The sequence below is a fragment of the Acinonyx jubatus genome, chromosome B3 (assembly GCF_027475565.1).
Source record: "Acinonyx jubatus isolate Ajub_Pintada_27869175 chromosome B3, VMU_Ajub_asm_v1.0, whole genome shotgun sequence".
Taxonomy (NCBI): domain Eukaryota; kingdom Metazoa; phylum Chordata; class Mammalia; order Carnivora; family Felidae; genus Acinonyx; species Acinonyx jubatus.
This window is the reverse complement of record NC_069386.1, coordinates 118,752,152-118,777,874: the sequence shown is the minus strand read 5'-3', so window position 1 is coordinate 118,777,874 and position 25,723 is coordinate 118,752,152. Positions and strand designations below refer to the sequence as shown.

At 39.7% G+C, this 25,723-nt stretch overlaps 1 protein-coding gene across 7 annotated transcripts in view; it reads right to left on the bottom strand.

Moving 5' to 3' along the window:
• The window catches only part of GPATCH2L (G-patch domain containing 2 like), a 152,191-nt gene that overhangs the window by 27,551 nt on the left and 98,917 nt on the right, over positions 1-25,723 (bottom strand). For 5 of the 7 annotated variants that reach the window (XM_053224752.1, XM_027066216.2, XM_027066214.2 and 2 more), the window contains 6 exons: positions 23,742-23,918; positions 22,140-22,219; positions 19,352-19,419; positions 15,821-15,875; positions 13,881-13,966; positions 2,173-2,267 (listed from right to left, as the gene is read on the bottom strand). In XM_053224752.1, coding sequence (XP_053080727.1) covers positions 2,173-2,267; positions 13,881-13,966; positions 15,821-15,875; positions 19,352-19,419; positions 22,140-22,219; positions 23,742-23,918 — 561 coding nt within the window. Of the gene's footprint in view, positions 1-2,172; positions 2,268-13,880; positions 13,967-15,820; positions 15,876-15,931; positions 15,972-19,351; positions 19,420-22,139; positions 22,220-23,741; positions 23,919-25,723 lie in introns of all 7 variants that reach the window. The other 2 variants (XM_027066215.2, XM_027066219.2) reach the window with 2 other exon arrangements.

Genomic DNA, 25,723 nt, shown 5'->3' with positions numbered 1-25,723 from the left:
TCATCACACTGGTGAAGAGTCCGATAACAGATGTATGCAGTAGCGTGATTTAGTGCCAGGAGCTGGCCCCTGATGTGTATTAATACAGCGGCAAAGCGGAACGCACCTCTCTTCATCACTCATTTCTATAAAAGAGGTGGAATCCGAGATGGCCCGATGTTAGGCAGAGCAAGCCCATTTGTTCTACTGACTGATGGTGCGGGCTCGGGCTATGTCCTTCACCTCCATGGGGCACTCGGGTTGTGGATAGAAAAAAAAAAAATGTTCAGTGAAGCAGACCTTAGTCAACAAGTGAGAGGAGGGGTTGAGCTCAGTAGGAGAAATGTTTAATGCCCCAAGTCTTATTCAATACCTCCCAGTACCTTTCCTGATTTGAGTATGGAACAAGGATTTTAAACTCTTCTCAACAGTTCTTGTCTTATGAACAATTAAAACCTAAAAATAGAAGCTAGATATTAAGGAGGAAAAAAAAGATTAAAAAGGGGAGATTGTGTTTTAATGTTTTCAATACCATAGAGTGAATGAGGATCTGGGTGGGTTTTGATACAGTCACTGTTTGGAACCAATTCTACCTTATATAACACAGAACACCTGAAGTGTGTAAGAAGGCAGCTCGAGAGTCCTAGGGAAACCGGTTTAACCTTGGCACTGCAATTTATCACCCATGTGACCTCGGGGAAGTGATTTAACTTCTGTAAGCCTCAATTTGTTCATGTGTAAATTGGGAATACAAACAGCATCTACATTATAAGTTGTTGCAAAGATTAAGTGAAATAATGCATGGAAAGTAATCAGCTCAGGGCATGGCCATGTAGAAATCACTGGAAAAAATTACTATAATTACCAGATCTGTGATAAGATTGTCCAGTAGCCACCCCAAACAGAAGCTGAAAGTCAATTTCAATGTATACTGAAACTTACTAAGGGGGGGGGGGAGGACAGAGTTCCCCATCTTTCTGAGGCTTACTCTTTACTCAGCTATCAACTGCTCTGATCTATATAATATGTAGTATTTTCTGAAGAAAATAAAATAATCTATGATATACTCAATTCCCTCAGGGTGAATTCACCATCATCAAGAAAATAACTGCAGGTATTTCTGACAGATCCTACAAATAGATATGATCTTTTTACCCAGATCAATTCATCCTAAACTGTATTGAAATAACACAAAAATTTCCTGATTACCAACTATGTTTAACTACTTTCTCTTAACTCCAAAGAAAAATACCTACAAACATCCGATATTCTCTCTGATATAAATAATAGTCATCCCCCCCTTTTTAAGAACAACATACATAAAGTACATAAATCATTAATGTACAGCTCAATGAAGTTTTACATATGTATATATTCATGTAACCCTACCTAGCGGATGACATACAGCCTTTCCTAGAAGACTTCCTCATGTCCTCTCCTGGTCACTACTGCTCACCAAAGAGAACCACTATTTCAGTTTCTAATCAACTGGTTTTGCCCCGAAAATGAACAGGTTTTAACTTGAAAGCTGTTTTTTTAGAGCGGGAGAGAACATGCGAGTGGGGGAGAGAGGTAGGAGACAGAAATTCCCAGCAGGCTCTGCGCTGGACACGGAGCTCAATTCCACGACCGTGAGATCATGACCTGAGCTGAAATCAAGAGCCGGACGCTCAACCGACTTGACCTACCCAGGTGCCCCTAAAAATAGTTTTTAAATAGAAATTCCATGGATAGTAAAGTATTAGCACTCTACTACAAATAAGAACAGTGAGAATGCACTGTACTGTGAACCAAATAAGAAAGTAAATAAATCCATGTGGCTCCCTGACTACTGACTAAACCACCATCCTATCTGGATTTTCATTAACACAGACCTAACTTCCTTGTCTGTGGTAGAACAAAAGCACAGATGACTAAAGATTGCTGATCCAGTGGAATACTGGGATTCAAACTCAAGAAAGCCACAGGACACAGTGAAAAAGCACAGACTTCTAGGTTAGAGACAGCTGGGTTTGAATTCTTACCATGTACATGACCTTGGGCAAATTACTTTCTCAGGTTCTCATTTTCCCATACAAAATGGGAATAAAATGACCTACCTTATTATAAAGGTTAGATGAAAAGGTATATAAAACATAATTTAGCGCCTGACACACAACCAGTGCTCAAGAAATGATAACTACATACAGTTACCTGCATTTGGGCTAGACAGAGATGCTGTGGCCACAGGTTTCCGTTTCCTCTTGATGTCACGTGAACATGGGGGTCCCAAGTGTATGTTTGCCTGTCTGCAGATGTGAGAAAGAAAAAACACTGTTTTCACTTTGTTATTCTTATTTTAAGACATTATGTTCGGCCCAGATAAAATCCCTGACCCATTACAGACATACACTAACAAGTCAGGTACCATCCTTTGTCATCAACTGTCAAGTACAAGATTATTCAGGATTAACCATAACTCATTTTTTATGCACAATCTATACCCATTCTAAACTTTTTACCTAATTTCAGAATAGCAGACACTCAAGATTAATTTCAATAAATGTGTTTCATTGCATGCTGATTTTTGTACAATTATTTTTCATAAAAACTATAACTGCAATTGTTCTAAACTCACTAATGAAATACCTACTCCCAAGTGGTAATATACTGAAAAGTTTAATGCTGCATGAACACAGATATTTGCACAGAATTTTAATAGGGATTTTAACCCTTCTATCACTATAATTCTGGATTTTAAGTGTCTGTATCACAAGTTAGGTAAGTTTGATTTCTGTGATTTTTTTAAATATTAATTTCTTGCTAATAATATATTCCCTCATCAGAATAGTCAGCTTAACTTAAAAACAAAACAGTGAGTGCTTCACGGCTGGAAAAAAGCAAAAGATTGTATGAAAGACAATGGACTGAACGCTGAAACAGCTGGCCTGCGATGTTAGTTGCCCACTTCCTCCTTCCTCTCAAACTAGACAGACCCTACCCGATGAAGGACCAAGTTGATTCTCACCTTTACACAAAGCTTTCCTTGAACATTCGAGGCCTTACTGACCATGAATCATTATTTAACTGGTATACATATATCTTGTTTCACTAATGAGGCTTAATCTCCTTGAGAACAGGGACCATATTTATACTCCTTTCATAATTTTCCACTGATCTACTAACCTCAGCACAAGGTACTTAGCTGATGGCCATTAAATATCTGTTGACTAGAACTGATACTAATGAATAAAAGTTCTAGAAACCAGTCAATTGTACACTTAAAAGTGGTTCAAACTGCAAATTCTGTTATGTATGTTTTACCACAATTTTTAAAAAATAGCCAGAGTATATAACATATAAAAAGGAATCTAGTAAAATTATACCAGATGAACTCTTAATTGGTAGTCCCAGCTGGGGATCAAGTATCATGGCTTAATAGTCTTTTTTTTTTAATGTTTATTTATTTATTTTGAGAGTGTGTGCACATGTGCTGGGGAAGGGCAGACAGAGAGAGAGAGAGAGAGAGAGAGAGAATGAATATCCCAAGCAAGCCCCATGCTGTCAGTGCAGAGACTGATGTAGGGCTCGATCCCACGAACCAGGAGATCATGATCTGAGCAGAAATCAAGAGTCAGACGCTAAACTGACTGAGCCACCCAGGCATCCTTCATGGCTTTATCAGTCTTTTTTTTTTTTTATGAATATAATTTATTGTCAAATTGGCTTATATACTTTATCAGTCTTAAGACTAGAACCTCCGTCAAATCTAAGAGCACCTAGTTAACAAAGTACCCAGACAACTGTTGAATGGACAAATTTTCCTATTCAGAGGGCCCCTAATCTGGCAACTTCCACAGTTTAAAAAGCATGCAAGTATATACGTTCTTTTCTCTAAATGCAAAAGCTTAAGAATCAATTCAATTTATAAACAAAAAAAGATAAGACTTTAACTGAAATCATAAGATTTTCAGAATGCAAAGAACATTACAACAGGCAGAGATTTATAGTATAAAGCCCGTATTTTGGAATATTCCATCTAAGTCACCTTTCATCGATCACTCTCTTCTAAATGGAAAAAGAGCTAACTTTTAAGTATCCCATGAAGAGTTAAAGAGCCCCCGAAGTGAAATGTGAATACAAATGTGTAAAGCAGAGAGAACAATTCATTTTCCATACCTTACCAAAGTCCTGGGAATAAACCAGCATGTTGATTAATAATAAGAAACATAGATGGCAGAATACCAAAGGAAGACTGGCCTTCCATCTACAGAGAAAGGTGGGAATTCCCTTTGAAGTCAAAGCCACAGGCAGAAAAGAGAGTGACCCGACAAAGTTTTGTCTTTTATCAAAATACAGGAATGTACAGAATATGGCTTCCATCTTTTCCACAGATGAGGTACTTGAGTACACGCAGATCCAGACTCAAATTTTCCACTTGGCTCTAATCTAAGCATGCTTCTCCTGAAGTACTTCAGACAGACGAGTCTCATAAAGAAAGAGTAACAGTATATATTCATGTTTTCTTCTTTACCTTAAGCTCATTAAAGACTCTCCAAAACTTTTTAGATTAGATGTTAACATCCTTTCTTCAAACTAAGCTACGTTGTTAGATGTCAGGACAGTGGTCACCCTTGAGCTATGGAGTGGAGGGGAGGAGGGATAGTGACTAGACAAAGCACCAGGAGTTTCTGGGGTTCTTTTTGGTAATGTTCCATGTCTGGATCCGGATACAGGTTATTTCAATGTGACTTCATTATCCTTCATTAAAAAGCTTAGTTTAAAAACCTTTGCAAACAAAATAAAACAAAACCCACAAAACATTATTTCTTCAAGGTCAGTGTTTACAAAGTGCCGAATTTTATGAGACAGATGCAAAATGCAAAGTGTAAGTACTCAAAAGGTTTTTGGTTTTTTTTTTAAGGTTTATTTATTTTGAGAGAGAAAGAGAGTGAGCATGAGTCAGGGAGAGGGGGAGAGGAGATCCCAAGCAGGCTCCACGCTGTCAGTGCAGAGCCTGACGCAGGCTCGATCTCATGAACCAAGAGATCATGACCTGAGCAGAGATCAAGAGTTGGACGATTTAACTGACTGAGCCACCCAGGCACCCCTCAAAAGGGTTTAAAGATATTAATTCTCAGAGTATCAACTTGGGCTGAACTAAATAAGTACTGCCTTTTATATATACACCGTTCATCATTTTCACAGCTTTGCATGTTTGATATATGTCAGTAAGATGGGTAAGGGCCCATATTATCACTCTTTTATTGACCGAGTCAGTGACATTTATCTCACATTTTCAAGAACTGACACATTTGGGAATAAAAAGATGGAATCACTGATATACCAAAATATTTATACTTTTAATCATTTTAAGCAGAAATATGGTGCTTTTTTAAATGCTTATTTTAGTAAAATAAAAATAAGTATCACTTACCTATTACTACGCATACAGATTATTATACTGCACTACATCCTGCAGTGTCCTTAGGGGGCTGTTGTGGCCTCACAGGCTCAGGTGATCCTTACGAGGCCCTGTCCCTCTGGGCCATGGCTCTCTGACCCCCACTCTTTCCTTGCTCAGTGATGGTAAGGGCTTTAGGGTCAACTGGCCCTACATTAAATGCCCCCTTACTGCTAAGCCTCCAGCCTGTTACTTGTCTCTGTGGTAAATGATCGACTTTTATCACCCCATTCCCATTCTTAATTATTACCTTGAACATTCTAAATCCTTCAAATTTTGTAAATTCCTCTGTGGTAACTTAGGAAAGAACCTAAGGCTTTCTAAGAGACCCAGGTAATAAAGTTGATGAAGTCAATCACCTTATTTTGTTGTAAAAGTATGTATCGTTACACAGACTATTTCCTTTCTATTCAGGAGGGTTTTTTTGCTTCTTTTATTGTTCACTGTTTTTACTGAGGTGGTGAAAAGAGGCAGTCTCTTCCCTAAAGGACCTTGTAGCCTGGCCCTATTTCCAGCCACACAGCTTTTCTAGTTACAGAGCTAGATAACAGAGAAACTGAGGCAGGGATAAAGAGAAGCCATGTTCATGCCTAAAACACAGTTTAATGCTCCCTCCCTCTTAACACATTTCTCTTAAAGACAATTTCCAGGCTGGAGAGCTATTTCAGAAGTTGAATAACATCACATCTTAGGTCTGAGTACAGAAGGGATATATGTCTCTCCTTACGTCCCTTCCTGGTAAAGGTCTGGGAAAGGAAGAAGGGAGACAGTCAAATTATTATAAAGGACAGTAAGACATTTTCCTTCTCTTTGGTTTTAACTGAACACTAGTAATGGCAGAGTTTACAGCTTGGGAAAATCTATTTTCCCCTTTGAGGGCTCCATCTGCCTGGGAGGAACCTTGGAGGACAAAAAGGGAAGAGGACCCAGGAACCTGGAAACCCAGAGCCTGGGGAAAGCAAAGAGGAAGCTGGGTGCTCGGCACAAGAGGATTTAAGAGAGACAGGAAACAGAGCCTGCCACGCTGTCTAGCACATTTCGAACACGAGGGCAGCCCTGTTCAGGAGTGGAGAGCAATCTGCGTTGGGGGCCGGGAGGGCCCCTGTGTTATATTTGGGGACCCAAGCATGGAGGTGTGCAATGAGCAGCCACCGCTTCCTATTGAAGAGGCAGTTCCAATTTTGGAACCATCCCAAATAATTCCTTATCAGAAACAGTAGACCTAAAGAATCAAGGAAAGGGGAGAAAAAAAATGGACTTCCTCCCATACTCACTTTCATTTAAGAGTATTTAACTCCTTTCTGGCCCCCTTTCTTTTCAACGTGTTGCTTCTTTGTGTTACTCAGTTTGTCTACTCTCACAAGATAGAAACTGAAAAGAGACAACATATACAATCGAGGTCTCTCAAAGGACAGGGAAAGAGAGCCCCTCCACTGTAGGTAGAAAGGGTGGAAGATTTAACTAGATTTTTTTTAACTCTCTGTCAAGAGCACTACACAGGTGTTTCTTTGTTGCAAATCGTGTACTGTATGTAGGGGAGGGACCTTTCAATTATGCAGGGGGCAAAAAGAATACGTATCAGTTAAGCTAAAATTTCTACCAGGTTAAAATTTAAACCTTCTTCTCCATTGGATCGGCAATGGTTATCAGAATCACATAAGAAGATTTATACAAAATATGCATGTCCCACCATGCTGGGGTGGGAGAAGAATCCGTAATATGCTTAGTCTGAAATTTCTCCTCAGGTAATTCTGATAAGCTTCTATCTGCTGTGAAAATTACTGAGTTAAAAAAAAAAAAAAAAAAATATATATATATATATATATATATATGCCAAATTCCCAAAGCCAACTTACTCAATAAAAGAGATCTAAAAATTTAACTTAATAACAGAATGACGAAATGAATAGTAATTTAAATAAAACTGCTGTCCCCCAGTATACGAGCAATTAATCTAAAGAAAAGACCAGCTATGCTCGTTCTGTTTCATCTGATCGGGGCCTCCACATTCTTGGGGCGCGATCCTTCCACAGCAAGAGTACCTCCCCTAAAAACATCACATTCAGCAGCATTTGCCAAAAAGAACTGATGGGGGAGGGGGGGTGGTGAGTATGAAAAGAAACACACTCTTTAAAAATCCTTACTTCAGGAAAAGCAACTAAATCCATTTCATAAATGTGAAGGTGAATGCTGAACATTAGCAATTAATTGAAAGAGCATTCTGTATATCCACACATAAACACAACATTTCTATTTTACTTTTTAGTACAGGTAACTGAAAGATCAGGTGAGCCGTTCAAGCTGCAGTGTTACTTAGGAAACTGGGCAGATCACTATGTCCCTGGGGCAGGAATGTACTTTTAGGGGAAAAAAAATTACTTTGAGAAATACATGCATGTTTAATAGAACCAATGTTGGCAAAAAATAACTGAAGTGGCTGCTTTAGATTTAGAACAAAGATGTTTAGAGTCGCTTCTGAGGAGAGAAAACAGTCTACCTGCCAATGGCAAGTTAATTTAAGAAATAGTTCACCTTCAAAAATCACTCATTTAAAAATCATTGAAAAGTTCACTTTTTAAATATGGGAAATAAAAATAAGATTTATCGTGAAAAGGTATTTATTTGCTGTATTTTTTCTTAAACACATACAAACAAGTAACATCAAGAAAAAAAATTATTGATATTTCTAAGGACCAAAGGTCATATATATCATATATTCCAATTATTCTCCTTAATTACTAATCTATTCCCCTCAATTATTTTTAACAAAAATTTATGGAGGCCTACCCTGTGTAAAGCACTCTGCTGAATGTGGAGAGGGTACACACAAGATGACTGAGCCGAAGGCCCGTCCGCCGGGCACTCAGGACACAGTGAGGAAGGCCAATGCGTAAAGAATGAACAGATGCCAGACACTGAGCTGTAATCCAAGAACAAAGTGCTAGGGTAAAAGGAAGGAAAAGAGGATCCAATCTAGAGAAATGAAGAAGCCCCTTCCTCACATGTGATTTCATCTTCGGGGTTAACTGACATTGACGAAGCACCCAGTAGGAACCGTCTTCTCAGATTTGCGCACAGGAAAGGGTCCGGGCCTGACACGAGCAGCAGTTAGGGACAGAAAACCACTTCACAATGAGAGGGCACAGAAGAGGCTTCTCTAACAGGATGAGATCCCAGCATTTCCACTAGTGTTTTCACTCAAACCTAACCCTTGACAGTCTGTAACTAAGTGCTCACTAGCACCTGAAAATTCCGTGTACTCTCCTTCCCCGGCCTGGGCCAAGGTTGGCATATCCTGGAGTGGCTTCATGCCATCCACAGGAGCAGAAAAGCTGTGCATCGATTGGAAAGTTGGGTCTGTTACAGTGGCCAGAGAGGGAAAATGCTTTTCGTCACTCCACTTAGGCAGTAAGATGCCAGCCGGCTGAGGGTGCTGTCGACAAGACCATCTGGTAAAGGACAAAAGATTCAAGAGTTGTGTACTCTATGACGGGAAGTTCCAGTAGGGCTGGGCAGCTTTCTGGACAATATCACAGCAGAAACATTTCCTCACACCTGGCCACAACTCAGGCACTAAAGAGATGGGCAAGGGCCGCTGTGCGTCACAGCATCCCTAGCAGATAGAGGACTAATAAAAGGTTCTTTCCCCTAAGCCCTGAGGTAAAACCTGAGGCTGTTTACTGTGGCTCCAAAGGTCAAAATTAACAGCGTGAATTGAGTCTTCTTCTTGCTCTTTGAAACTCCTTGTCAAGTGGCACAGCCAGCTGGGCACACAACTCTGATATGCAGATCGTAACGTTTGTGAAACAGATAAAATGAATTACAATGAGCAGAGCCTATCATATTTCAACTCTCTAATGGGCAGAAAGGTCTCTTTTTTACCCAAACACTGTCCAAATGCCTCCTCTTATAGTCCATTTAAGCCATTTAAGCACCTCAAGGATCTGTACGACATCTCATTAGCAAATGACTCTGGAAGCAGACTCAAAGTTTATAAAACTGCAATTATCCTAAAGACAGGGGAGAAGCCGTAACCATGTAACAAAAATAATATTAGCTACCAGTATGCTAAACAAATATGTTGTTTCATTTTGATCCCCACTAGCCCCATAAAAATTGATATTTCCATTTTAAAGATGAGGAAATTGAGGGAGAGGGGGGTTAAGTCATTTGCCCAGGTAAAGCTAAGATTCTTACCTGGGACTGCCAGGACTCCCACTAATATGAGATCAGAAACTTAAAAGAAGGATAAATGGAAGCGGTGATACATCATCAAATCGCCACCCCCAACAGAGGAAAGGTCAGGACAGTTGGAGAAAACTGAGAACTGTCACAAGACACTCAAAAACTACAACGGAGGACTTGTGCATCACACAGACAGATCTAACAACTGATAAGTTCTAGTTATGGTTTTCTACAGCAATAATGGAAGAAAAGCTATCCTTCCTGATCAATAAATCTCTCATTTTGGGAAAAGCTGCCTCCAGCACTCGCTCCTTATTACCATTCTAGAACCGTGTCCTTGACAGCAATACCGCTGCCTCCACCAGAACACCAATCACACCATCTGCTGTTGGAGCTGCAGCAATCCCTACCACCGATAACAAGTATCACTACTTTAATGCAACATCCCAATACTAGTGACCAAAACAACCAATCCAAGACAGTGGGTTGACAAATTTTTTCCGTGCACCCTGCCGACAAGCCCAACACCTGCCCAGCAAGTCCCCCCGACGGTGAGTCACAACGTGCTGGGCACCATGCTAGGCCCTGACACCCTGTTCTTCACCTCGGCAGCTCTCCAAGGGAAGACGAGTCCAGCGTCCTACCTCCCCTAAGGAATCATGCACGCAACACCAAATCACAATTACGAAATGGGACTTCCTGTTAAGCAAATTACAAAGCACTAGTCATAAAACCGTTTGCAGGCAGGGCAATAATTTGTAACTCAGGCCACGGATTAGGGTCACCTGGGAACTTTAAATAATGCCAGTGCCTGGACCTCACCCCAGATCTGTTAAATCAGCATCTCTGGGGTGGGGCTCAACATGGACATATTTTTTAAAGCTTCTCAGGTGATTCAAAAGTGCAGTCAGGGTTGAAAACCACCAAATTTAATTATTTCTAGGGTGGTATTTCCGAAAACCTCATAACCCACAGATCTATTAGGTGGTACAAAGACCACAAAGACTCCCTTGCCCAACAACTGTGCCTGCCTGCCATCTGGGCTGTATTAAAATGACACATCAGTAGTGTTCTCTTAAAATCACAGTCCCATGATTTCCTTGTTTATAGCAATGAAATACTAAACAAGAGAGTACCTGAGGTCATGGCCTCCCAGTGGCCCCCAAGCCTCACTCTGAGAACCAGAGCTGAATAGTGCCAGCAGTGAGGGGGTGACTGAGGGGTCCTCACTCTCTCACAGTTGAGTGTGTGAGAGAGTGGAACAGGCAATGTCCAGGCAGGAAGCAGCCTCAGCTCAGTAACCCGACAAGAGGAAACCTTCACAGTTCAGGCATGATTATCAAACTCTTTGTGCTCTTAAAGGAGAGTAATTATAGGCATGTGAAAAAAGGGAAGCACTCCCTGAGGAACTCTTCCTCACATGCTTCCCAAGAGGCACCAGGGCCATTAAAAATTCCATGATGAAGAGGAAAAACAGCCTGGGAACAGCCAGGAGGCAATACAGCAAATTAATACACCAGCCCTCCTCGGGGAAAGCTGTGATAAAACAGGAAACACTTCTCTCTTCGCAAAATAAAATTATACCATTAATGATAACATAGTCACCACACACACACACACAAATCGTTCTAATGATGGGTGTGAAATTCCCAGGGCTGCCCAGACGCTTTGAAAGAAATCTTTTCCTACTACAAATAAAATGGAACAAGAAAAAGATAAAATTTCCATTCGAAACAGTTTTTAATACAGTCATTCACCTGCCTCTTCCCTGCCACCAACACTCTTTTAACATTCCTTCCTAGACTCCAGGCTTTATTAAATGGTGTCCACGCTGTACAAAGCTGACCATCCAGTTCTGGATCCCATCTCATCCTTCAGCCACACTGGAGCTAGATGGCTCCTTCTCAACTGACCCCTTGCTGGGCAGGGAACTCCTCCCCACCCCAACTTCAAGGGAGTGAGAGGATGCCCTGAGGGCTCAGGATTTCATCACCCACATTTTCTAAAAATTGCTTAGAGGTCACTTGTGCTAGCCATTTCCCACAGAGCCATGGTTGCCAAACTTTACGAATCAGGCACCCTCACGAGTAAAAGATTTGCACACTCTTTATGTATGTAACACATAGAAACAAAATTATGTGCTGCTGGATTCTTCTATGTACAATTTAAAACAAAAAACCATTTTTTTAAGGATCAGATAGTGAATGTAAGTTTAAAAAATGTCTTCCCCTGCCCCAAACAATGCAACTCACTTTACTTCCAGTGTCCTGGGAATGACACCTAGAAGGACAAGGATAAGCTAGCATTGTCCAGACCCTCTCACCTTGTTTTCAGCAATGGTCTAAAGCAATAAGCAATATTTCTCTACAGCAGACTACACCGGAAGCACAGCCCAGACTGCCTTATGTTTCCAAGTCTGGCCACCAGCACCACCAGCAAGAGAATCAAGACAACGATGTGGATAATGAGATACACAAAGAGACAAAAAACTGACACCCACTCCAGCCAGGGCTTCAGAGGCAACAGGAGACCTGACTGATAAATGCATGGATACTGATCTCAGCACAGGATGGCACGGGGTCTAGGTAACAGACGTAGAGGGAGGACGGCAAAGAATCCGCTTTCTGCATCGGACACAATACAGTGCTAGTCAGAGTCTTCCCAAAGAGTAGACACAGCCATGACTCCATTGGTATGAAGACAAAAAGCTGAAGGACTGCTTTTCTATGGACTGAAATCTTGGTCTTTCAAGCTTGAGGATCACCACCTCTAAGAAACCCCCCCTCAGCCTCTTAGAAGCCTCTCTTCTGTGCTTCCTCGCATTCTGGCACACATCTTTTACACATTTGGCGTTCCACGCTGTAGCTATCAATCTCCACACCTGACTTTCTCAAGAGAATGTAAGCTCCTGAGGGTGGTGCCTACACAAAGGGCCTGGGGCCCAGGAGGCAGTCAGCAAGTGCTGAAGGAATGGACGACGGACAAACAGCGTGCTACTGAAGAGAGGGCCTTATGGAAGTAGTTTATTAATCGTCCCACAATTTTCCACATTTCCAGTAACACCATTTGTGAGGGTCTCTCTTTTGAAAAGACTTTTTCCACTGAAACGCCACTTCTCCAATAGAAGGTCTGGTAGTTGGTGGTAGGTTATGGTGCGGAGTTTATTAGCATAGCCCATAGTGAAGTTCTCACTGCATCCATGAAAGTATAATTTCTTGTGCCTGTACCCTAATCTTATGAACACAGCCAATTAAGAACAAATCAGGAAGAAAAAAGAAAAACAAACAAACCAACAACACATCAGAACCTTGGAAAGGAATTCTTTGTGCCACTAGAAATAATAAAAGTTCTACGGTTCAGCCAATTAGCTCCTCTTTTGTGCACAATAACCCTGCTAGGGGATGCTACCATTAAAACCATATTTATTTCCCATGTCACCTAACTCAAGAGAATTTATACTGAGAGGTGTAGGATTCATTCTGACAAACATACCAAATGTCTAGTAAGTGCCAGACACTGTGTTAGGTGCTGAGGATATTATCAGGAAACAAGATAAAACAAGGTCCCTACACTTTGAAGCTTATATCGTAGTGAAAGAGACAGGAGAAAAAGTTGGGCGGGGAGGTGGAACCCAACAAGCAAATCATTATAGACCGTGATAAAGCTTTAGCAGAAAGAAATCAATGAGTGGAGAGTGATGGAGGTGGCCCCTTTACATAGGATGGTCTGAGAGGTCCTCCCAGAGTTGAGATGAGAAGTAGTCAACCGTGAGAAGAGGCTTAACACGGCAGTCTAGGCAAAGGGAACAAGTGTGAGGCTTCAGAGGCAGAAAAGGGTTGCTATTTGTGACGAACAAAATGGAGCTGAGCTCTCTAGCACAGCTGGACCTCTCCCCCAGGGAGGAGAAAGGAGTATATGAAAGGAAGCTGGATATGCGGGCAGAAGTCAAATTACGCAGAGTTTTGCAGGTCATGGCAAGGACCGGTAATAACATTCTCTGAAGATGGGGCTTTTAGCACAAGAAATATGAAATACAAGTCAGAAGACTTAGGTCACAGTTGAGACAGAAATCGTATACTAGCCGTGAGATCACAGGAAAGGTACTTCAATACTGTGCCTCAGTTTCTGCATCTGTAAAACATCTACTGATCTCTAAAGGTTGTTGTAAAGATCAAATTGGATATTATACACAAACATAGTTTATAATATGAAAAGTATTATAAAAAAGGAAATGGTATTGTCTGGAAGAAAATCATCGCTAGAAGACTATTACCTGGCAGAGCAGTGCGCTGGTGAACATCTTCGGTGAGAAGCATCAGCCAGAACATCCAAGGAGTAGAGAGGGGAGAGGGGATTAAACTGCAGGGATAAATGAGATTATTTTAGCAAAGCTTACATGAAAAAGATCTGATTCTAAAAGGTGACTTTCTGTTTGATCACTTTGCCCCTTTGACGGTTCGACTCTCTTGCCATATAACAGACACCACTCAATAAAGTTTTAACCACAAATCTAGCATACCTGATCCCACATACCCCCAAAAAGGCTACTCCTTGGTAAATAACAATTTTTCAAAAACCTCTAATACCTGGTAATTACTTAAATGGCAGAAGATAGCGCTTTCTATATGACATAACAGGAACTTATCTATTGATTATTGGCCCTTGTTCCCAAGAAAACTAGCATGAAACTACCTTTTTCTTTCTTTATCCTGGCCAATGTTTCCAGTAAATAACTGGTTAGCACATACCAGCTGCAGTGTAGTAGAAACAGAACTTGATTAAGAATTAGAATACCTAACACTTAATTTCAGTCTATCACTGAGTTTTCATACATTAAAAATTACATAATCTCTTTTGAGTTTTACTGTCCTCACTTGTACGAGGGGGTGCACTGCTGTCTTACCTATTTTACAGGATTACCGGGGGCATAAATGAAATATTGCTTTCAGTCGGTAATTCCAGTTTCTCTTCTGTAAAACTTCTAATCATCTCAAAAGGTGGTTGTGAGGGTCAAACTTGGATATAATCTATAAAAAAAGTACCTTACTTTCCATTTTCTAGCTTTATTTGGACTTTCCCTAGAATAAATAATGCCCCTCACCTCCAAATTTCAAAACTAAATATATCTTAAGACCAGAAGAACTCTGAATGGTAATTTCAAAAGAACTTAGAAAGAAGCAGGACTTTGGGCAAATCACTTAAATCTTCTTTGTAAATAACAGATCTGGACTGGGTGATCAACACAGGTCCTCTTCTGCCTTTAGATCCTCCCCTGCAAACAGTGCTCGGGCTCAGGATCTCCCAAGCTGCAGTCTCTCACCGCCTTAATGACTTCTTTCTCTGCCCACAACCTGCACTGTTATTTACTTAGTATTTTCTTCATATCAATTATTTTTACTCAGCCTGCCCTTACTATGTTTCTAAGGAACAAGTTTGATATGATGATGACATTTTTTCCAATTACAAATGATAACTTAAAATAATTGTATGTCCACACACCATCTAAAAGCATCTCATGAATACACACCAGTTAGGTCTACCCCTGCTCTGGTTCATTTTGAAAGAGTGTCCTCAAGAGGAAGGTTTCAAGTCTACACTGCACAGCAATTTAATAAGTCCTAAGTGGTCAAAACACAAAACAAAAAACACTGAGCAACAGTAAGCCTGAGATTTTTACCTACCAGTCTTTATCTACTTTATAACTAATCAAGATAAAGCAACCTCTCTTCCCCCCAAAAATCAAAAGCTTCAAACGTGAAAGGAACGCATCGATAGTCACTGGCAGTAATTTTTAAATTATGACCCTTACAAAGGCCTAGATTTGCCAAGGGCCCTCCGCAGGGGTAGCTGGGGAAAAGACTAAGTGACTACGAGGGCACGGCTCTAAGGCCTTGACCCCACTACTTCACTCACAGCAGCTCTACCTTCTTCTGTCTCCTATGTTCAGGCTTCACCATTGTACTTCTCAGCGTAGGATGCTGGTGCTGAACTAAACCATACGCAAATGAGGTTCATTCTGATTTCTTACTGCAAAGTTCAAAACTAAAATAAAAACAGGATTCCTATGAAATATACATTATAAGTAATAAACTGAAAAGCACAGTTGAACCTAAAAAGGGGAATTAGCTATAGTTCTTATCAGTGAATATCAGAAAATTTTAGAAAACAGTCCTCTATAAGAAATCAGAATAACGCAGGGAACGGGAACCTTACCTCATGCGCACAAGCAGAAATGTGGGGAAAATCAGAAGCCAATGCTTTATTCTTTCTAAAGAAAAGGAAATCAAATGATAAACTAAAGATGACAAAGAAAAGCAATCTTACCTGGTTTCGTTCTCTTTTCCCAGCTGACGGTAACCAGAAACTAAAGAGAGGGAGACAACAACAGGAAAGAAAATAAAAGAAGTGGTTGGAAATTATAGAGGAGGAGAAGAAAAAAGGACTCTGACATAACAAAGTGAAGACACAGAAAGAACTGGGGAAAAGAAGGAACTGTAGAAAAGAAAAGACATGATAGACGTGCACAAACTTCTTGTGAAAAATAACTCTTCAAAGGAAAAAGTCTTGTAATGAAATGTGAAATCCTGGACCCTCTAAAAACAAACTCAAGATTATGGTGTGACACCATAATCTCAGCTGTGTGGTGACAAGAGGATCCCCAAATTCAACAAGAACGCAAACCATACCCATATCTTGCCTATTTTGTTAATTACGAATTCGACCAGGCTAATGAGTGTAGGATCATAACTAGACACTGACTTTCAAGTGTGTAGGAGACAAACAGCCAATCACGTTAGGGGACAAGGTTGTCATAAGAAAGGGAGGAATCATTTTCCTATAGCTGCACACAGGCTTTCCAGCTGCACTTACCACAGCAGTTAAGACAAAAGAGATTTCTATTTCTCTAGATAGAGGTCTAAACATGGGAAAAGCATAGGAGAGTATACAGGCAATCACCCATTTTGAACAAAAGAATTTTAAGAGACAGAAAAATGAGCTTAAAATGTAACATCTTGGAGGGGTGCTTGGGTGGCTCAGTTAGTTGAGCGTCTGACTCTTGGTTTCGGCTCAAGTCATGATCTCACCGTTCATGAGTTTGAGCTCCTCATCAGGCTCTATGCTGATAGTACGGAGTCTGGGATTCTCGGTCTCCCTCTCTCTCTCTGCCCCTCCCCTGCTTTCTCCTTCTCTCCCCCTCTCAAAACTAAATAAATAAACATTTAAAAAATAGATTAAAAAAAAAATAACATCCTGGAAAGAAAGAAGTAAAACTATCACCGTTTGCAGATGACATGACACCATACACAGAAAACCCTAAGGACTCCACCAAAAAACTGTTAGAACTAATAAATGAATCCAAAGAAGCTGCAGGATACAAAATCAATATGCAGAAATCTGTTGTGTTTCTCTACACTAATAATGAACTATCAGAAAGAGAAATGAGCAAACAGTCTCATTTACAATTACATCAGAAAGAATAAAATACCCAGGACTAAATTTAATCAAGGAGGTGAAAGCCCTGTACACTGAAAACTCTAAGACACTGAAGAAAGAAACTGAAGACAACTAAATGGAAAGATACTCTGTGCTCATGGACTGGAAGGATTAACATTTTAAAATGTCCATACTACCTAAAGCAACATACAGATTCAAATTCCAATGGCATACTTCATTGAACTAGAACAAATAATTCTAAAGTTTGTATGGAACCACAAAAGACCCCGAATACCCACAGCAATCTTAAGAAAAAAGAACAAAACTGGAGGCATCACACTTCTTCATTTCAAACTATACTACAAAGCTATAATGACCAAAATAGTATGGTATGGGCATAAAAACAGACAAATAGACTAATGGAACAGAATAAACAGCCCTGAAATAAACTCACATATAGATGGTCAATTCATTTATGACAAAGGAGGCAAGAATATACAGTGGGGAAAAGACAGTCTCCTCAATAAACGATGTTGGGAAAACTGGCCACGACATACAAAGGAAGAAAACTAGACCACTATCTTACACAATACACAAAAATTAATTTAACATGGATTAAGAATTTAATGTAGGACTTGAAAGCATAAAATTCCTAGAAGTAAACATAGGTGGTAAGCTCCTTGACACGGGTCTCTTCTGATTATTATTTTTTTATTTTTTGGATCTGAGTCCAAAGGCAAGGAAAACAAAAATAAAAATAAACAAATGCGACATCAAACTAAAAAGCTTTTGTGCAGCAAAGGAAACCATCAATAAAACCAAAAGACAACCTACTGAATGGGAGAAGATACTGAAAACCATATATCCAATAAAGAATATCCAAAACATATACAGAACTCATATAACTCAACAACAAAAAAACCCCAAACAATCCCATTAAAAAATGGGCAGAGGAGAGTGTCCAACTCTTGGTTTTGGCTCAGGTCATGGTCTCACGGTTCACGGGATTAAGCTCCACATTGGGCTCTGGACTGACAGCATGGAGCCTGCTTGGGATACTCTCTTTCTCTCTCTCCCTCTCTCTCTCTGCCCCTCCCCCACTCATGCATGCCCTCTTTTTCTCAAAATAAATAAAATTAAATAAAAAATAAAAATAAATAAGAAGAAAAAAAAAAAAACGGGCAGAGGATGTGAACAGACATTTCTCCAAAGACATACAGGCCAATAGGCACATGAAAAGATGCTCAGTATCACTCATTATCAAAGAAATGAAAATCAAGACCACAATGAGGTATCACCTCGCCTGTCAGAATGGCTATTATCAACAAAACAAATAACAAGTGCTGGAAAGGATGTAGAAAAAAGGGAATCCTTGTACACTGTTTGTGGGAAGTCAACTGGCACAGACACTGTGGAAAACAGTATGGAGATTCCTCAAAAAACTAAAAATAGAACTACCATATGATCCAGCTATTCCACTTCTGGGTATTTATCCAAAGAATATGAGAACACTAACTTGAAAAGATATATACACCTCTATGTTCACTGCAGCATTATTTACAAAGGCCAAGGTATGGAAACAACCTAAGTGTTCATCAATGGATGAACGGATAAAGAACATGTGGTGTATACATAAATACACACATACATAATGGAGTACTACTCAGCCATAAAAAGGAAGGAAATCTTGCCATTTGTGACAACATGGACGAACCTTGAGGGATTAGGTTAAATGAGTAAATCAGAGAAAGACAAACACTGTATGATATCACTTTTATGTGGAATCTAAAGACAAAATGAATGAATAAAACGAAACAACACAAATTCATAGATATAGGGAATGGATTGGTAGTTACCAAGGGGAAGGGGGTTGAGGGGTGGGTGAAAAGGCTCTATTTTATGCTGATGAATGGTACCTAGATTTATGGTGATGATCACTTTGTAGCAGATACAAATACTGAATTATGATGGTGTACACCTGAAACTTATGTAATGCTATATACGAACTTTACCTCAATGTAAATTAATTCATTCATTAGTTAAAAAAAAAACATCCTAACTGGAGGCTACTTTTATAATGCAGCACCTGTACACATACAAACAGCAAAGAAAGAAAAACTAGTCTCGGAAGGAAAAAAATCACTCTCATGGGTTTGGGGTGTTAGCCATGTTAACCGTGGTAAAGCACAAATCTTTAAGATCTTCTCGTTCAGCTTTAAAGCCCAATTTCTAGGTTCCTCCATAAAACTTCCCTCTACCTCCTCCAAGGAACAGGCTGGGATAATAAGTAAATATATAAGCAGCACTTACTCTTTCTGCCGAGGGTCACTAATAATGTGGCCTATCCTCTCAGTACCCAACGTACTTATGCTGGTCTCCTGAAAAGGCAAGGAAGACAAGAGTGTCATCTAACCATAGAAGTAAAGTATGATCTGTCACCAGGCTCACACTTTCCCACAACTGTGCCAGCAACCTCAAAGGCACATGTCAAATGTCAATCTTAAAATCTAACAGGAAGTTTATTTCTTTTTATGGGAATCTATCTTAAAAAGTGGTACATGTGATCCTAGCCTTATTTTTCCCAGTGTTCCAAAAAAGTCATTATAAACCTTGTTTACTATATGTTTTAATACAGCAAGTTATTAAAGTATATGGAAATAGAACACTTAAAAAAAAAAGTCCAACAGCAGCCAATTTTTAATAGGCTAGCACACCAAGCTTCTAGGAAAGTATGATTACAGCCCCAATAGCCTTCATAATGGGAAATCTACCCAGGCCTCACTGGTAACACCTACAATCTGGTGACTAATGCATACATGTTAAAGGAATTTTAGAACTTACAAAAATTGCTACCCTGCCTTTTGTCTGTTAAGCATCATCTCTTAAAGTAAAATAGTTTGTATAAATTGGTTCTTAAATTTAGGTTTCTCAAGACTGTAATATGAAAGCTTACCCATAACACCAAAAGCAATTCAGAAACTAATCATCTCCAAAAAATTGGAAAATGGCAGAAGGCACTCACCCTTCATTTAACTTGAGTATATTTACAATGAATGTCACCACAGTACCTGGGGAAGGGTACCAATGATACACAAATAAGAGGTACCCACATATGAGTAAGTGTGAAGATGAGAACGCATAAGTCACGGGCATGACTGTCAAGAATGTGAAGCCTGTTATTCAAACACGTTTGTTTCTGGGAAAACATTATGATCGCTTTTCATTTATGTGGATCGCTAGTTCATTTGTGTGGACTAGCCTAAAATATTAGGGTACGCATTTTAGCAGAACTGACTCCAGAAAAATTAATTTGAGGTCAGATTCTGGGTGGGAGTGGAGCTAAATGAAAAGGTCTCACATAGTGTATTCTTCACATTTTTCCTCCCTTAGGCACGTGCCTCCTGGTCACAGACACAGCCATAGTAGTGGGGCCAACAGAAAAGATGGGTGAAAAATGAGCTATTTGTTACTGCAGAAAAATTATTAACTTAAAGTGCCGTAATGTTTAAATTTACAGTTTATTACTGTGTAAATTACAAGCAGTACTTTGCGTAATTAGCAGCTCGCTGGCAGGGAGCAGTGAATGAAACTCATTATTTATGATTATAATTTAGAAAAAGAGAAGAGAGGTGGGGGAGGGGGAGGGGGGGCAGAACAGTGACCTCTGCTAGAAATGACAAATATCCCTTTAAGGTGATGAAGATGAATGAAACAAGTAAATATTATCCTATTCATCTGAAATTCTTGGAGGCACGTCCAACAGGCCCTAGAGTTTCCTTCCAGGCAAACTAAAGGGAGCCTTCAAGACGAAATGATTTACTTCCACAAAAGAGGAAGGCTCTTATTTTACAGGAGATGAAACAAAATAAGGCAGACAGTAAGGAGAACATTACCCTTCCAGATTAACTAATAAAAAGTAAAACCATCTCTCTGTTCCCTACTCCCAACCTCCTGCCTCCCTCTACCTCATGTACTCCTACCCTGTTAGCTGGCCCATTAAGTAAGAATAAGCTCCCAGGATAGCAAAAGCAGCGTTTTATTTTCTGTAAAATAAATGAGCCAAAAGAAGAAGGTATAATTCTTCCAATAATCAAATGTCTTTCTAATGAGAGATCTGAAATTAAATTTAAAGATAAAAAATCTGAGTTCATCTGGAAATAAATAGCTTCATTCCTTTTACATAGCTAAAATCTCAGAAAACAACTCCCTATTTCCACTACAAAACAGTAGCTCCCTAAGGGTAGCCAGGCTATGGCTGTGATCACTATATACCTGGCCTGGCACAGAGCCTGACACACAGTAGGCATTCTAATTACATGTGCAGTGAATGCAGTAATGCTCTGAAATGCCTCTCACTTGCTCGCTCTTAGCCCACCACCATCTTCTCTAACAGGGTATGAGCCCCAGTCTTAACCTACTTTCAATCTCAAAGCTAGAGTAAAAAAATGAATTTAAAAAAATTTTTAAATTTGAATTTTAAAAGATAAAACAAAAGTACAGCTGGGTTCAATTCTCTATTCTGCCACTTCTGTCTAGGTAGTATCAGGTAGAAGGCAATACCTTCTCGGTGCCCAGTGCCCAGTACAGTCCCTGGCAAGGGCAGAACTGAATAAAGGTAGATATCCCTTCCTTGTGGCCAAGGAGCTTTTAAAAATTGAGAACAGGTTTTCTTTCAGGTTTTTTGGGGTTTTTTTTAATGAATTCTAGAATAAAAGACCAAAGTTAGGATAGAAGAAGCATTCATGAATTCAGGAGGAGTTATAAAGAAGCCAAGACTATTTTAACTTCCATAATATAATAATATAAGATTAATCAAAAGAGGAGAAGAGACAAGATCAGGCCTATAGATTTACAGATAAACAAACTGTCATGACAGTGTTTGCTCTGTCAAAATTTCTGTATGAATTATGCTTCATCTCTTATGTGTGTATCCATTCACATCCTACATAAGGTTCTCTCTCGTGAACTTGCAAAAGATTCCAGTTGGCTTAATTTACTCCAGGGAGTACCGCAGCACCTCTGATTAGCAACAGGGTACACAAATCCTGTAGGGAATACTATCCTCCCAGTGAGCCCAGTAGACAGTGAGAGCTGTCACCTTCCCAACAAGCCTTCTTCGGCCCTTTCGGAGGCATCGAGCTGCAGCTCCAGGCAGACGATTCAAGCGAGCATGATATCCTAAAAAAACAGAAGAAAGCCCTCAGAAACCGAATGCAGAAGATTCATTAGCAATGATGTGCTTCTAGCACACTACAGGCCTTCCTCCCAGGATCTTACTAGACTGACCCTAAAGCTTGTATCACTAGGCTATCCTCCAAGGATTTATTATTCCCATGTGTTTGTGGTATGATCTTAGGCGTGTCATTTACCTCTGACTTAGGCATCCTCACCTGTAAAGGAGGGATAATCACTGGCTCAATCCTGTCTCACAGAGCTCATTTGAAGACTCCATGAAACAGCACACGGAAGGTACTTTATAAACCAAAAACACTACACAAATAGAAGACATTATCAATAATTTCTAATTATAAATTAAATGCCAGTTATTATCTCAAAAACACTTTATGCCATAAAATAACAGTAAAAATAGCCTGTATAGTAAAATCTCATTTTTCTAATTACTGCATACGTTCCACACCCAAAAAACACAACTGGAAGAGTCCACACCAAAATGTTATCTTGACACTGTCTCTGGGTATGGAATTACAGGCCATCTTAAGTTGTTCTCCCTATTCCTCTTTGTTTGTATTTTAAGTGGTCCATAAAGAACTTTCAGAAATGGTCACTGAAATGTCTGATGGAAGTTGTTAAGGTAGCAAATGTGTGCCTAAGCCCGGCAGTAATCTTTACCAAGAGCCCACTATTTTGAGAAGGACTTTCAATCACCCAAATTCATCTTAACAAATTGCTATAGGAGTTTATAGCTCTGAGCATAATTCTGATCACCAACAGATGCCCAACTATTACCTGATAACGGATTCCTGGGAATCTTAGAATCACAAATTTATAGAACTAAAAGAAACCTCTGAAACAGTCTGTTCAATATCACAGTGTTTTAAGTAATGACCCTGAAGTCCCAAAGAAATGAAGTGATTCTGTCATAGTAACCGAGCTAGGAAGACAGTACCAGACCGTATTATCACCACAGTTCCTTCTCCCTTCCCTGGGCTCTTCCCACTCTACCTTGCTGCATCAGAAGTAAAGGAAAAGCAAAGAGAAAGGATGTATTTGTGTGAAAGCCCACAATAATAAAATAATTTAAGGAAATATTTTTAAATCATCCAATTAAAAAAATGTCATTATACCTTGTCTGTGAATGTTCTTACTGAAATCTGTTCTCTTCCAAGATCCAATACTTCAGGCTCCCACTGAGCACTCCATAGCTCATCGGTTTCACAGCAGGTAAGCAGCAGTGACACGCTGCTAGGCTTCCTAAATCTGGCACAAATGGCAATAGCAAGCTGAAGGAATGCCCTGCTAACAGATATCCCAAGAGTCTCCACGGGTTGGATTTATGTATGAATGGAGAACCTCAAGTTTTAAGACTCACCCTTGAATCTTCTAGAAAAATCCCTGGACTAGCTCCAAAACTCAGATAGTTAATACATGCTTAGAGGCATGAATATGCTTGCCATGGGATGATTCTCCCCAAAGAGAACCATAAAAGTGTGAAGTATAGTTTGGTCTCCTCAGAACTTACCTCTTTGAGCTGGTCGAGAAGGTAAAAGGAATGTGGAATCGGAAAGTTTATCCAGTCCAGAATCCATTCTTTCTACTTCAGAGCAACGATCAGGAGTCCACTTGGGCAGAAGATTAGGGACAGTGAATCCTGGGACACATTCTCCCTCATAGAACCAATCACTTTGCTCATCATCCCCTAAAGTAAAGAGATCATAAGTTGGAATTGTAACATGCTCTATGGAAAACCAAATGCAAGGATGATTTCTCAGAACTATAGATTTGATGATACCTTTTAAATAATGTCAAAGTACAAAAAAACTGTTTTGAACCTTCTTCTTGATCCATATTATGATGGAAACTAGAGTACCAAACTAGTTTCACGTAAATGAAATACTGTGTTACACTGGACTACTTTTGATAGTAAAAAACTAATAAACCTACCATTTACTAAACCCTTACCACCCTATGAGGGTCCATGCTAAAAATCTGCAAGCATGTTATCTCTTCTAAACCCTACACGAATTCCAACTTATAAGGCAACTAAAGTGAGAGAAGGCAAAGTCAAGTTAGTAAATGATGAAGCCAAGATCTGAACCCAAAGCGTGACTAACTCCAAAGCCTTTAACACAAAAATAAATTGCCTCCTATGTACCATTCTGTGGTGTAAATGAACTTGGGAGTTCAAAGCCCACAAATGTTTCTTAATTCAAAACTAGCTATTCCTGAGGTATTACATTTGCATTTCTCATAGTAGGTTAACAAAAAATGTATAACCATACCTCATTTATTCCTTGGTACCCTGACATTAATGGAACAGAAAATCATCTTGACACTAGCAATCCAAGTAACCAGGAAAAAACTAACCACAGAGACCAGCAATATAACCTCCCAAGATCTGTCAAGAAGTTATACCTTCAACCAAAGCCAAACTCGTCATTAGTGACAAAGTCAAGACTAGACCCATATAGCCAGACTCTTGGTTCAAATCTCTTTCTACTGGCTACAATGACAGCATCTCAGTTTGCAAGAGACCTTGTTCCCACCCACAAAGAGTAGTAAGACTGATAACTTCATGTCTGCCATCCCATACTCCTTTCAAAATACCAAGGATAAAGGGATTCATGACAAGAACATCTAAAGTATTCATAATGCCTTCATTCTCTAATGTGTGTCAGATCCCAGGGAAACTGCTCAGGCCATGTTAAGCACATGAAGTATCAGATTCACGGGCCACTTACATCCATGGTAATGATAACTCTTAACTCATTGTGGAGATCTCTAAAAGGGAAAATGAAAATGCTCATAAAGAAGTTACTGTTCCCTTATAAAAACAGTAAGTGTTCCCTTATAAAAGTAAGTAAGTGTTCCCTTATAAAAACATACCATCAATGGCTGTTTCTCCAGAACAGTGGCCCTCAACCTTCAACGTACATCAGAACTACCAAAAACGGTTGTTAGAACACAGACTGCTGGGTCCTATCCCCAAAGTTTCTGATTCTGGTCCAAGCAGGATCAAAAACTTGCATTTCTAACAAGTTCCCTAGTGATGCTGCGCTGACTTCAGGACATCTTGAGAACTACTGCTCTAAAAGCATCTTACTAAACCAGGTGCACAGATGGATTAAAGATAGGCATTAGAATTAACAATGATTAGTTTCTCTGCATGTCAATATATTAATTCCTTTCTTATTCATAGACACTCCTTAAGCCATTTATTAAAACAGTATATTTAGCTAAGATAATATTTTATGATGACAAATGGCATCCCATAATGGCATTTTTTTTTTGATACTCAAGCATTCACTCAAGATTTTTGACGATACAAAAAGGGCTTCACTGAACCAAAGGAAACCTTGTGAAATCATTTAGACCAGTAGTCCCCTACCCTGGGCTCCTGTGGATGCATGATGCAGCAGCTCCCCAGAAGAGTACTGCCGGAGAATAAGGAAGAGGCTGATGGGTCAGGTTCCAGAATTCCTGCTCCTCTAGAATCACGCTTTA